Source organism: Austrofundulus limnaeus, unplaced genomic scaffold (assembly GCF_001266775.1).
Source record: "Austrofundulus limnaeus strain Quisiro unplaced genomic scaffold, Austrofundulus_limnaeus-1.0 Scaffold25, whole genome shotgun sequence".
In the NCBI taxonomy this organism is placed as follows: Eukaryota; Metazoa; Chordata; class Actinopteri; order Cyprinodontiformes; family Rivulidae; genus Austrofundulus; species Austrofundulus limnaeus.
Window position 1 is genome coordinate 3,619,595 of NW_013952427.1, and position 11,608 is coordinate 3,631,202.

Below are 11,608 nucleotides of genomic sequence, written 5' to 3' on the forward strand. Positions count from 1 at the left end.
TTTCTACACAAACTGAAAACAGGTAGCTAGAAAGTTCACTTTCTATTGCCTCCCTCTGTGTGATAGTGGTACTCGTAGTTGTGTTGTGCTGGAAGAAACTTGCCAGTGATTTCTTCTTTTTTGCTGGGGCTGCTCACAAGATAATTAATCCACCAGATAATTCATGGGCGGTCTGTTCGGTGAGTTTCACTCCAGAAGCTGCGAGGCTTTCAAGCTATGTTTAGACTGAACTCTGTATACTGAAGCAGCGGCTGATGACGTCATTACGCTCTTGCGCGATGCTGCGTTTCAGGACAAGCATGGACAACTCACCACTCTTACGCCAATACAGTCGCAATGATGAGTTTAGGTACCGAAACATGGTATTGTTTGACGTTAGGTGAACAGGTTCTCGGTAGGACCGACAGAATTCGGTYGGTACTTAGAAAAGTATTGAATTCAGTACCCATCCCTGTTATTTCTGCAGGTAGGTGTGTGAGGTAGGACATTACAGAGATTATAGGAACAGCCAATTCCAGACTTAAAGGCAACAACAGAAACATCACAGGGTGATGAAGGGAAAAGACTGACCTCATCCACTCCGTACAGGACTGACCACTCTGGCTGGCAGTTACTGACACACTGGCCGAAATCCATGAGGTCACTCCCAGTGAACTTCACGCCTCTGAAGGAGGGAATCAGATCCTCGATACCTTCGATCACATCTCTCACATTCACTAAAAGAAACAAGACAACCAAAGGTTAACAAAACACATGAAACACTGCATGATCCCGAGTGTTAGTTAAGAGTTGTGYTGTGACTGCACAACCTAAAAACCACTGACCGTGGACACCAGTCAGCCCTGGGATTTGATAGTAATAAAAAGGCAGATTTGGAGCAGCTGAAGCAACTTCCTTCATGAATGCCCTCAAAGTCTCTGAAACAAGAAAAGAACGTAAGTTGTGTATGTGCAACAGCAYTGATGTGTTAAGACAATGCAGCAGTGGGTAATGGTCAGTGTCTCCTCTCACATGAAAAAATACAAAGAAAGGCTGTTCAGATACCTGCAGTTCTGGGCTTAAAAAAGAACGGGGCGATGACTGCTATCCCATCAGCCCCAATTTGTGCTGCATGWCGAGCCTGGAGGGGGGAACAATTTAATAGAAACTAAAAGGGATTTGGAGTTGCTGCCAATGCAGGTCTACAATCCAATTATCTCAATAGTTTAATAACACTACAATCTATAAATTTAACACAAAGTTAAAATTTAGAGCAGTGATATAGAGAGAGAACTTTTCACTCTCAGATAAAGACAGAAAAAAAACATTGTTTAAACAAATACTGATGCAACTAGCAGGACATGGAGRAAAAACAGGGTTGCCCATTTTACTGAATGCTATTATATCTACCTTCCTGCTCCTCAAAAGTGTATACTGTCTATTTTTTAATTCTTTCTGGAGGTTTATACTCAATAAGTCCAATAGTCTGACTCAAATACAAGATTAAAACTTGCCAATAAAGTCGAAGTACTTAAATTATTTGGACATTTAGTACAATTACAACTGTTTTCCAAATTTCAGGTCAAAGCACACTGTGTAGGTTAATCTGCAAATCATCTACAAAAGAAAAAGGCATGTCTCATTTAAAGTATAGATTTTAAGGGACACCTTAAATTTTCCCTTAAAAAGGAGATTTTAAGGTCTAAATTTTTTTAACACATACATATTTATACATTCCACTCAGTTAGTATCTGATTTATTTCTTTTCTATTATAAGTTTTATATCATGAAATATCGTTACCGCCGCCCATCATAATGTTTATTGTGATATGAATTTTTTGCCATATCGCACATCCCTAGATGACAACGTAACTCTTTTTGCAAAACTGTGGGGAAAATTTGAGAACGGGGTCTCTGCAGTCACTAAGTGGGAGGAGTKTGAGTAAGACGATTGGCTGGATTGGATTTTGGGCGGGGTTTGAAGAAGCCTAACAATTTGGTTGGATGAATACTGAGCAGCTGCGGGAGAATTAGGAGAGTTAAATGTCTTGTATAATACATGCACTAATACAGTAATTACCATTATACACCAACAGTAACCGTGTTTCCATCCAATTACATCCAATTTTAATTAGAATTTTGAGTGAATTTTAATAATTTCGCAAAAAGGAAAAAATGAAAGAAATGCGAATCAGACGGAGTTTCCATCAACTGGCTTGAAGCGAATCAATTACGTCATACGCATGTGTGTAGTAAACAGGAAGTAACCATCGCTAAACACGCACGGTCCACACATCTCAGGATAATGGAGAGAAGTTATCAGGAACGTGTTGCTACTATCAGGAAAGTTGTAATTATTCTGTTATCAACTAGTTTTGGCGATGTTACTGCTGTCTGTACTGAGAAGATGCAAACAGCGGAAGGAGGGTTCTGCTGCCAGTCGCGGCTGCAGCCGACCYGAAACTGGTACCGGGGAACAGCTGATCAGCTACGTGAGGTAAATGTTCGCTACGTCACAACTTATTCGGCAAAAGTGTTTCCATCTCTCCTTTTGCACATTGTTTTTCGAAAAACCCAAAAACCACCTCAAGCGAGCGTAAAAACTTTTTAGCGAATTGAGTATTTTTTTTTCCGAATTTTGCTGTTTCCATACGACTTTTTTTGCATTTTTAATGCGACACTTCTAAATGCGCATCAAAAAGCCTTGATGGAAACACGGTTAGTGTTACAGTTACTTCCTGTAAATATCATGGCTAATGAATACATTTAACTTCCTCCACAAGTCAATTCGACCAATCACGAGTTTCCTCAACTCCGCACACAGTCAAGAACCTCCCATTCAGTGACTGCAGAGACCTTTACTTGGAAAATTTTCAAGTGACAGACAGTAACCATGCTGATATTTTTGGATACTTAAATTATTTTTCCCTAAAGAAACCACCATGTGTAATCTAAAATRAAACAGGGATGGGATTGTGTTAGTTGTCAGGCTGAATAGGCTCTCTTTAAGATCTGAGATTAAAGTAAAATATGTTTAAAATAAAACCATGTCTAAAAAAACAGATTCCTCGTGAGTGAAGGGAGAAGTAAAGCCAAGCCCATAAAATCTATTACCAAGACAAATACACAACAGGACTCACCAGATCTTGGGAATCTTTAACACTCATGCAACCAACATGTACAATCACTTGGTCCATTCTGGTAAACGCATATTAAAAAGCATTTTAGCGTCAAAACCTTTGTCCAGAAGAACATCTGAGGTGTAAATATGACTGACCTGCCCTTGGCTTTCTGACACCACTCCTCTGCCAGGACCTTCCTTTCTGCTACAGTAAGAGACATGCTCTCCCCTGTGGTGCCATTCACTACAAGAGAGTAGAAACAGTTCCATTTACACACCAAAGTTTTATTTACGCACCATGGTTCAACTTGGCTACATTCACTYACAAAACTTACAGAATCTGAGAATGTAAAAAAGAAAACTTTTAAAGGCATAAAATTCAACTACAACTTATTACTGCATAACGATATATTATCTATTTAAACAAAAATCACATTACTGCTTRAAAAAGGACTCCATGTGTAAGTTTTTAATGGTATTTAGATGTTTAATACAAGTTTTCAATAGGTATGAATACATTTTAAGCATTACTCCTTTACTCAAGACGCTTTCAGCAAAAACTCCGTTAACATCTCAAACAGCCTGGTGAAATAATGTTTGTTCTCTTTTTTCCTCCAGATAAAGGAAAAACAGTTTAGCCAAGTCAGCAGGAAGTCTGAAGCTAGTTTGCTTACCAAAGACTTTCAGCTTCTGACTCACAAAATAGCTTTTAGCAAGCCTTTTTAAATTTGACAATTTCACCCAGTAAAACAAATTATTGCTCATTTTTTAAGCAAGTTATAAGACACTTTCAAAGACCTGAGAAATAGAAAGTTAACAAAATACAAGCAACATGCCAGCTAAGATTTTAAACATGCAATATAAGAAATAAATGGGAACATAAAAATGAATAGAATTTGAATAACTTACCAAATATGCTCTTTATCCCTTGCTTCTCTAACAGGTAGTCAATGTAAGGTCCAATAACTGATGTATCGATTTCACTGTTTTAAATAAGTAAGAAAATCATAATTTTAGTGATTAAAKAACAAAGAAACGATTACTGAAGTTGGTTTTAAAAATTCTGACGATGTCAACACGTCACACTCATCAAATAAAGCCAAGACGAATCATAAATAAAAGATAAAATATGTTTGACAATGCTAACCCCTGTGTGGTGAAGGGAGTAAATGTAGCTGCTACCAGACCCGTCACCTTTTTGTCCGCAGCTGGAGCCATGATGGACCTGGCAAGAAAATAATAAGACATACAAACAGGACACGTTTACTGTTACTAAACTGTTTGTAATATTAGTTTCTTACAGGTAACAGCTAACTAGCTAATGCAGTAGCGGAGCACGAGAGAAGGAGAAAAACCTGCTTGTTTACTGACTTGAAACTGAAGCACGGTTAAGAAGGCTGTCACGTCATTCCCAGGTCCGACTTATTAAACGAAAAACAGCACAAGTCCTTGACTTCAAGGATGAAGAGAAAGGAGAAATCCTCCAATCCAGTCTCCCTATTTCGCCCAGCGTCTGTGGTTCCCGATAAAAACATGGCTAAAAGGGCCATAAGAAGTACGCATGCGCAACATGTCGCGTTCACGGCGGATAGTTAAAGGTGGAAGGAGCGCTGTTCTGTTTAAAGCTGAAAACCCGAATAGAAAATCTTTTAGATTTATTTTTTTTCACAATAAAGCATTTAACTTTAGTGAGCATATAGTAACTAAAACAGTAAAATGTCAAGGTAAAAACTAACAAAAAAATTAAAAGATCGCAAACAGCAAAAACATAGAAATACTTAATGAAGAACATTGTGAGAGCCGTCGAAAGTTCAGAGTTGTCAGTTCCAGAATACCTTTTAGTACGTTTGTCCGCCTTGTGTTCAGGACATAAAACTTTTACTTCTGGGGAAAGAAGTGTTTTGTACTGTCAAATACTGCAAACACAGCAGGTTTTCGTCATGTGAGACCATCGAAACGTGAACGTGACACCGCAAAGCACTATGGGAAATGTAGTTAAAGGTTTGAAAAAGCAAACAGGCTTCAAGCATCCAAACAGGTGGTTGCCGGGGTGGAGCTAGACTGTTTTGCAAGGGGTGGCCGGGGCGTTATTTTAGGACGGGCACAAAAATAAAGAAAACTACTTTTGATTTGAAAATTCAAGATGACCACCCGCAACAGCTGATTTCAAATGGCTTTTGTGTGATCATAGGTTAGGTCATTGATCTGGGTCCTCTAAACTTTAATCTAAAAACCTCTTTATTCAGGAAGGTTTTTAATTTCTAGTGGATCTCTGGCTTTTTTTAAAACTATTTTTTGTAAAGCACTTTTTGCTCTGTTTGGCTAATGCAAAGTGCTCTGTATAAATGATGATTAATTGATAAAACAACAACAACACTAATAAACTTTAAATAGGTCTTGTTATTAAGCGTATGTAGTTTTATATAATTACATTAAAAACCAGAAAAATGCTTTACTTCTCATGCATAATTAGTTCAATTTGCATGCTTTAAAATGTGAAATTAGAAAAATAATTTAAATGTCTTGGACAAGCTGTATGGTAGGTAGCTCTTGGTAGACAGCAGCGTTTTCGAGCGCCCCTAAAGGAAATTATCAAACGATCGAAAAGAAAAAAATTGTATAGGTCTTCTGGAAGGGTTCTTCTCTAATGAAACGTTTCGTCTCTCCTCCAAGAGACTTCTTCAGTCTGAGAGTTTCAGGCAAAATTCAGGCTTTTAAGCCCTGCCTCCATGTGACTGATACTCACATCACATGGCTATCGTTGACACCTAATTAACACTTATTGTTAACAGGGGGTGGAGTGATACTGGATCCTGATGTCCCAGTGGCTTTCAAACCCCAAAACACATTACGGCAAAGGCTGGTTCACCCTAAAGATCTGGTGCCCCGGCACACACAGAGCAATGTTGTATATGCTGTTAAGTGCCAGGAGGACTGCGACCAGTTATATATCGGGGAAACAAAGCAGCCACTGTTCAAAAGAATGTCCCAACACAGACGAGCTACGTCTAATGGCCAGAACTCTGCAGTTTTCACTCATTTACAGGCCAGCGGTCACTCTTTCAGAGATRAGGATGTTCTCATTCTTGATAGAGAGGAACGTTGGTTTGAGAGAGGAGTAAAAGAAGCCATTTTTGTAAAGAAAGACCGTCCATCATTAAACAGAGGTGGAGGCCTCCGTTTTCAGCTGTCCCCCTCCTACAGTGCTGCCATTGGCAGTATCACTCCTCCCCCTGTTAACAATAGGTGTTAATTAGGTGTCAACGATAGCCATGTGATGTGAGTATCAGTCACATGGAGGCAGTGCTTAAAAGCCTGAATTTTGCCTGAAACTCTCAGACTGAAGAAGTCTCTTGGAGGAGAGACGAAACGTTTCATTAGAGAAGAACCCATCCAGAAGACCTATACAATTTTTTTCATTTTGATTTTTTTACCTGGATTACTGAGATGCATCAGGACATCAAAAGATCGACACCGAAGGCTTTTATTTCATTGGTGGACTTTCAGGTGCATCTTTCATTTATGTCGGGTAACGTATTTAAAGTAAACTATCTATCTAAAATTATTTGTATTGCAATTTTTTATGCTTAACACTGTTGTAAATAATATAAAAACAAACAAACAAATAAATAAATAAAATAGTTTGCCTGAGAGTCTTAACGCAGGAGAAATTACCCATGAGTCAGAGTCAGGAAGCGGATGTTGTCACCGCTTCCGGCTAGCGGTGTACTGTTAGTTAGAGCTGTTTTCACGGCTAACGAAAATATACCGGGACTTTAAACATTTCACAGCTCAAAATGACAGAAGAGGTAGAGGGGTCATCTTTGCTCGCCAACAATGGAGACTCCTATTTTTTGATTAACTTCATATTTTAAAGCGACGTGTTGTCGTTAGCCCGAACAAAATTAGCATAGCTGGCTAAACCGTGACAATCGGTAACTAGCTGACGAAAGAGGAAAACTGTCAAGCGGAGCAAATAATTAACTTGTTTCTAAACCAGTCGTCTGGAGTGGCAAAATGGGAGCTTTTAAAGGCATTGTCTTCAAAGTGACGTTGTCTTAATTTTGGTCTAATTTGATGAAGAGCGTCAGTATTGATCGTGAGTAAAGATGAAATGAGACATGATGGATTCTGAAGACTGYATGTTCACCAAACAGTGAAGACACCTTTAAACAAGTTTGTTTTCTTCTTTTTCTCAATTTTACATGTTTGAATTTGTTCATCAGAGGTTTCCCACCCCTGAAGGCAGTTGATGTAACTAAGACTGGTCTTTGGCTGTCAACGTGTCTCATGGGTTCAGCTGACAGCTTGGGAAGGTAAACAGCAGGAGCGCCACGCCGACCTGCTGCAGGACCCGGAACACAATTTCCTGCATCACAACTTTTTTTTTCTTGGCACATCTATAGCAGATATCGTCTTACGTGAAACGACAACATTCCTTTCCTACCTTTTGTTTGCGCTTCTAAGTTTTTGTCGTGCTCACTCTTGGACAATCTGCTCTGTTTTTAGGTCATCGCAGATATTTGAGCAGCAAACTGCGATACAACATATTAAACCAGACAGCGGATATTATCTGATATCTTAGAGTCAAAGCCACTCATACCTTTAAAGCATGATCTCAGTGATATATCAACGGGAAGGCGTGTGTTTGTGTTCTTTAATTGTTTGGTCAGGGCAGTAGTTATGACTAAGTGTTTACACAGTAACAGACTCTAAGCTGGATTACATGCACACATTGCAGCGATCTTCTCCACACACCACCATGTTGCCTGTCTTGTTCTTACTGATGCTGTTTGGAGCGTCGTGCAGCTTTGGAAAGCCTATGACAAGAGAAGAGAAGCAAAAGTTGAGGTAAGTTGAAGAAAAAACAAATTGAGAGCATTTGAATCCATTATAACCTTGTATCCTTGTTCTTCTGTCATCAAAGGAACCAAGTGGTCGAAATGTTTGACCATGCATATCAGAATTATATGGTAAGTTTTTCATCTTTGCACAAACATATTACAAGTCTATGAACTACAGTATTTGTAGCTGAAAAGACTGAAACGTGTTTTCCTGCCTGTATTATCATATTTATCTTGTGAATAAAGAATTACGAAGTCATAAAAATGAGTTACTCTTAATCAGAATGAGTCACCCTTTTATACAAGAGACAGAAGTGGATAGTATGTGGTTAAAAACATATTTTGTGTTTCTCTCAGGACCATGCATACCCAGCAGATGAGTTGATGCCTCTAACTTGCAGAGGAAGAGTACGTGGGCTTGAACCCAGTCGAGGAGATGTGGATGATGCACTCGGCAAGTAAGTAGCAAAACACAGAGGBKTTGCGTGTCTTATTGTTTGCKCMCACGTCACAAAGAGTAAATTGCTAAGTTTAAGATCAAGTTCAGGTTCAAGTGTACTTTATTGTCAAAATCTGTGTAACAGGGTTAGCACAGGAGTTGAAGTTCCGTTTCACCAGCCTCCAATGTGCAGTTAAACATATGAACATATACAGCAGGTAAAATAAGTATTTGAACACGTCAACATTTTTCTCAGTAAATATATTACTAGAGGTGCTAATGACATGAAATTTTCACCAGATGTTGGTAACAACCCAAGTGATCCATACATACAAAGAAATCAAACCATAAATGTCCAGAAATGAAGTTATTTGTAATAATGTGGAATGGCAMAGGGAAAAAGTATTGAACACACTTACTGAAATTTATCTAATACTTTGTACAAAAGCCTTTGTTGTCAATGACAGCTTCAAGACGCCTCCTGTATGGAGAAACTAGTGGCATGCATTGCTCAGGTGTGATTTTGGCCCATTCTTCCACACAAACAGTCTTCAAATCTTGAAGGTTTCATGGACCTCTTCTATGAACTCTGATCTTTAGTTCTTTCCATAGATTTTCTGTTGGATTCAGGTCAGGTGATTGGCTGGGCCATTCCAGCAGCTTTAGTTTCTTTCTCTGAAACCAACTGAGAGTTTCCTTGGCTTTGTGTTTGGGCTCATTGTCTTGCTGAAATGTCCAGCCACGTTTCATCTTCATCATCCTGGTATATGGAAGCAGATTTTTATCAAGAATGTCTCTGTACATTTTTCCATTCATCCTTCCTTCAATTATTTGAAGTTTGCCAGTACCATATGCTGAAAAACAGCCCCACACCATGATGTTCCYACCTCCAAACTTCACTGTTGGTATGGTGTTTTTGGGCTGATGTGCAGTGCCATTTGACCTCCAAACATGATGTGTATTCTGGCATTTAAACAGTTCAATGTTGGTCTCATCTGAYCAGACTATATTCTCCCAGTATTACACAGGCTTGTTTAAATGTTGTGCAGCAAACTTTAAAGGAGCTTCAACATGCTGTTTCTTCAGCAGTGGAGTCTTGCGTGGTGAGCGTGCATACAGGCCATGGTGGTTCAGTGCATTACTTATTGTTTTCTTTGAAACAATCGTACTTGCTAATTCCAGGTSTTTCTGAAGCTCTCCACAAGTGGTCCTTGTCTCTTGGACAACTCTTCTGATAATTCTTTTCACTCCTCTGTCAGAAATCTTGTGAGGAGCACCTGGTCGTGGTCGGTTTATGGAGAAATAATGTTCTTTCCACTTCTGAATTATGGCCCCAACAGTGCTCACTGGAACCTTCAGAAGTTTAGACATTCTTCTGTAACCGATGCCATCATTATGCTTTGCAACAATAAGGTTGTGAAGGTCTTGGGAGAGCTCTTTACTTTTACCCATCATCAGATGGTTCTTGTGTGATACCTGGCCATCATTTGGGACTGAACCAGCTGATATTAATTTGCACTGACAAGGGGCAGGCTTGCTTTCTAATTACTGAGAGAGTTCAGCTGGTGTCTTGGCTTTCCATGCCTTTTTACACCTCCCTTTCTTCATGTGTTCAACACTTTTTCCCTGTGCCATTCCACATTATTACAAATAACTTCATTTCTGGACATTTATGGTTTGATTTCTTTGTATGTATGGATCATTTGGGTTGTTACCGACATCTGGTGAAAATTTCATGTCATTAGCACCTCTAGTAAWATATTTACTGAGAAAAATGGTGACGTGTTCAATACTTATTTTACCTGCTGTAGATAAGACATTGACAGTAACCACAACCCCCCCCACACACACACATATACCCACACACAATGTGCAGTAAAAAACTAATGTACTGATACAAGAGTTTACATTGTTTTCTTTACAAGATGCATACAGACTTAATTTCAGTATTGTATGTTTTGAATTTTTCCATTGAATTGAAAGGCAGCTTCATATAACAAATTGAAATTGATTTTCTAAATTATTTTATATAGATAATATTAAAAGGTGTATGTGACTAAGAAAGCTGTTCCAGAGCTGTAACACAGTATTAAAGTTGTAATAAAAGGAAATGGTCACAAATGCAACAAAGCAATGAGAGCGCACAGTCTAAAGGGTTTAAACCTGAATGTTGTGGCAGATTTGACTTAATCRGGAAGTTGCGGTCTGAGTTTAACACAGACCATCTATAGCTCTGAAAAGGACCATAGATCTAAAAGTTGTTTTAATAAATACGATTTGACTTTTATCAACCCACAGTTTCAGTTTGACTGTGATTATTGAATAATGCTGGTCCACCTACTCATTGTTTTTAATTGTGTTGGAAATCTTCAGCAGGAGTGTGTTTTAGTGCCCAAAAATCTGCCTAGAGACATTTAGAATAGTTAACTAACTCTGAGTTAAATCAGTGAATGAGTTTTTTTAACATAAATAATTCACAATATCAGAGTCAGCTTTGAGCAAGGTGCAGGTTTTTAACTCTTGTCTGTATGGATTCAGACTGAGTTTGAATTTTATTCTTTTTMTTTTTATTAAATCTCAACAAGTTGAATTAAGTAAATTAATAACATATTTTTTGTCTGACTCTTGCGTCCAGGTTTTCTCTGACCCTCATAGACACTTTGGACACTTTGGTGGTGAGTGCTGTTACTTTACATTTTTGTTGTTTTTACAGTAAGAAAGTAGTGAATAGGTGTGGTTTTAAAAACATCCATTGAATATAAATAAACTTAGCTGAAAAAGTCAGGAAATTTGTGTTTGTTAGATTATTTCTTTGTTGTAACAATGCTTTTTGGCACAAATCTTATACCGCTGGAAAACTTGTTAATTTCCCTTTTTAAATGGTGCCACATTTGTAAGGATCATGCCTTTGTGGGATGAGCTGTAGAGCTGAGTATGTAGGTTGTGCACATAAAAAAATTGGCAAAACTTCTCTGTCAAACAGTTTATTTTGCTGTCAATACTGACACTTGTCTTCAGCTTCTGGTACCCCCCAGGTGCTGCCAGTCAGGTTCTCACTGTGATATTTATTGCCAAGAAGCATTGTTGCAACGAAGAAATAATATACCAAACACAAATTTCCTTTTTATGCGAAGGATGTATGACAGGGGCTTTAAAGAGTAACTTACCCCAAAATTAACTTTTTTTAGCTGATAAACTGTCTAGAATGTGTCTAAAATGTTATAT

The 11,608-nt window shown here is 38.4% G+C and overlaps 2 protein-coding genes across 6 annotated transcripts in view; one reads left to right on the forward strand and one right to left on the reverse strand.

The window, feature by feature from the left end:
• The window catches only part of npl (N-acetylneuraminate pyruvate lyase (dihydrodipicolinate synthase)), an 8,315-nt gene extending 3,323 nt beyond the window's left edge, over nucleotides 1–4,992 (reverse strand). Inside the window, exons 1-8 of one of the 3 annotated variants that reach the window (XM_014004655.1) lie at nucleotides 4,936–4,992; nucleotides 4,248–4,325; nucleotides 4,010–4,083; nucleotides 3,257–3,344; nucleotides 3,120–3,177; nucleotides 1,045–1,120; nucleotides 825–917; nucleotides 571–716 (exon numbers count right to left, since the gene is read on the reverse strand). In XM_014004655.1, coding sequence (XP_013860109.1) covers nucleotides 571–716; nucleotides 825–917; nucleotides 1,045–1,120; nucleotides 3,120–3,177; nucleotides 3,257–3,344; nucleotides 4,010–4,083; nucleotides 4,248–4,318 — 606 coding nt within the window. In that variant the 5' untranslated portion in view covers nucleotides 4,319–4,325; nucleotides 4,936–4,992. Of the gene's footprint in view, nucleotides 1–570; nucleotides 717–824; nucleotides 918–1,044; nucleotides 1,121–3,119; nucleotides 3,178–3,256; nucleotides 3,345–4,009; nucleotides 4,084–4,247; nucleotides 4,326–4,459; nucleotides 4,638–4,935 lie in introns of those variants that run through there. The other 2 variants (XM_014004653.1, XM_014004654.1) reach the window with 2 other exon arrangements.
• Nucleotides 4,993–6,812: 1,820 nt separating this feature from the next.
• edem3 (ER degradation enhancer, mannosidase alpha-like 3) overlaps nucleotides 6,813–11,608 on the forward strand; it is a 23,095-nt gene continuing 18,299 nt past the window's right edge. Inside the window, exons 1-6 of one of the 3 annotated variants that reach the window (XM_014004659.1) lie at nucleotides 6,813–7,199; nucleotides 7,327–7,416; nucleotides 7,842–7,951; nucleotides 8,028–8,073; nucleotides 8,302–8,402; nucleotides 11,019–11,058. In XM_014004659.1, coding sequence (XP_013860113.1) covers nucleotides 7,863–7,951; nucleotides 8,028–8,073; nucleotides 8,302–8,402; nucleotides 11,019–11,058 — 276 coding nt within the window. In that variant the 5' untranslated portion in view covers nucleotides 6,813–7,199; nucleotides 7,327–7,416; nucleotides 7,842–7,862. Of the gene's footprint in view, nucleotides 7,200–7,326; nucleotides 7,952–8,027; nucleotides 8,074–8,301; nucleotides 8,403–11,018; nucleotides 11,059–11,608 lie in introns of all 3 variants that reach the window. The other 2 variants (XM_014004658.1, XM_014004660.1) reach the window with 2 other exon arrangements.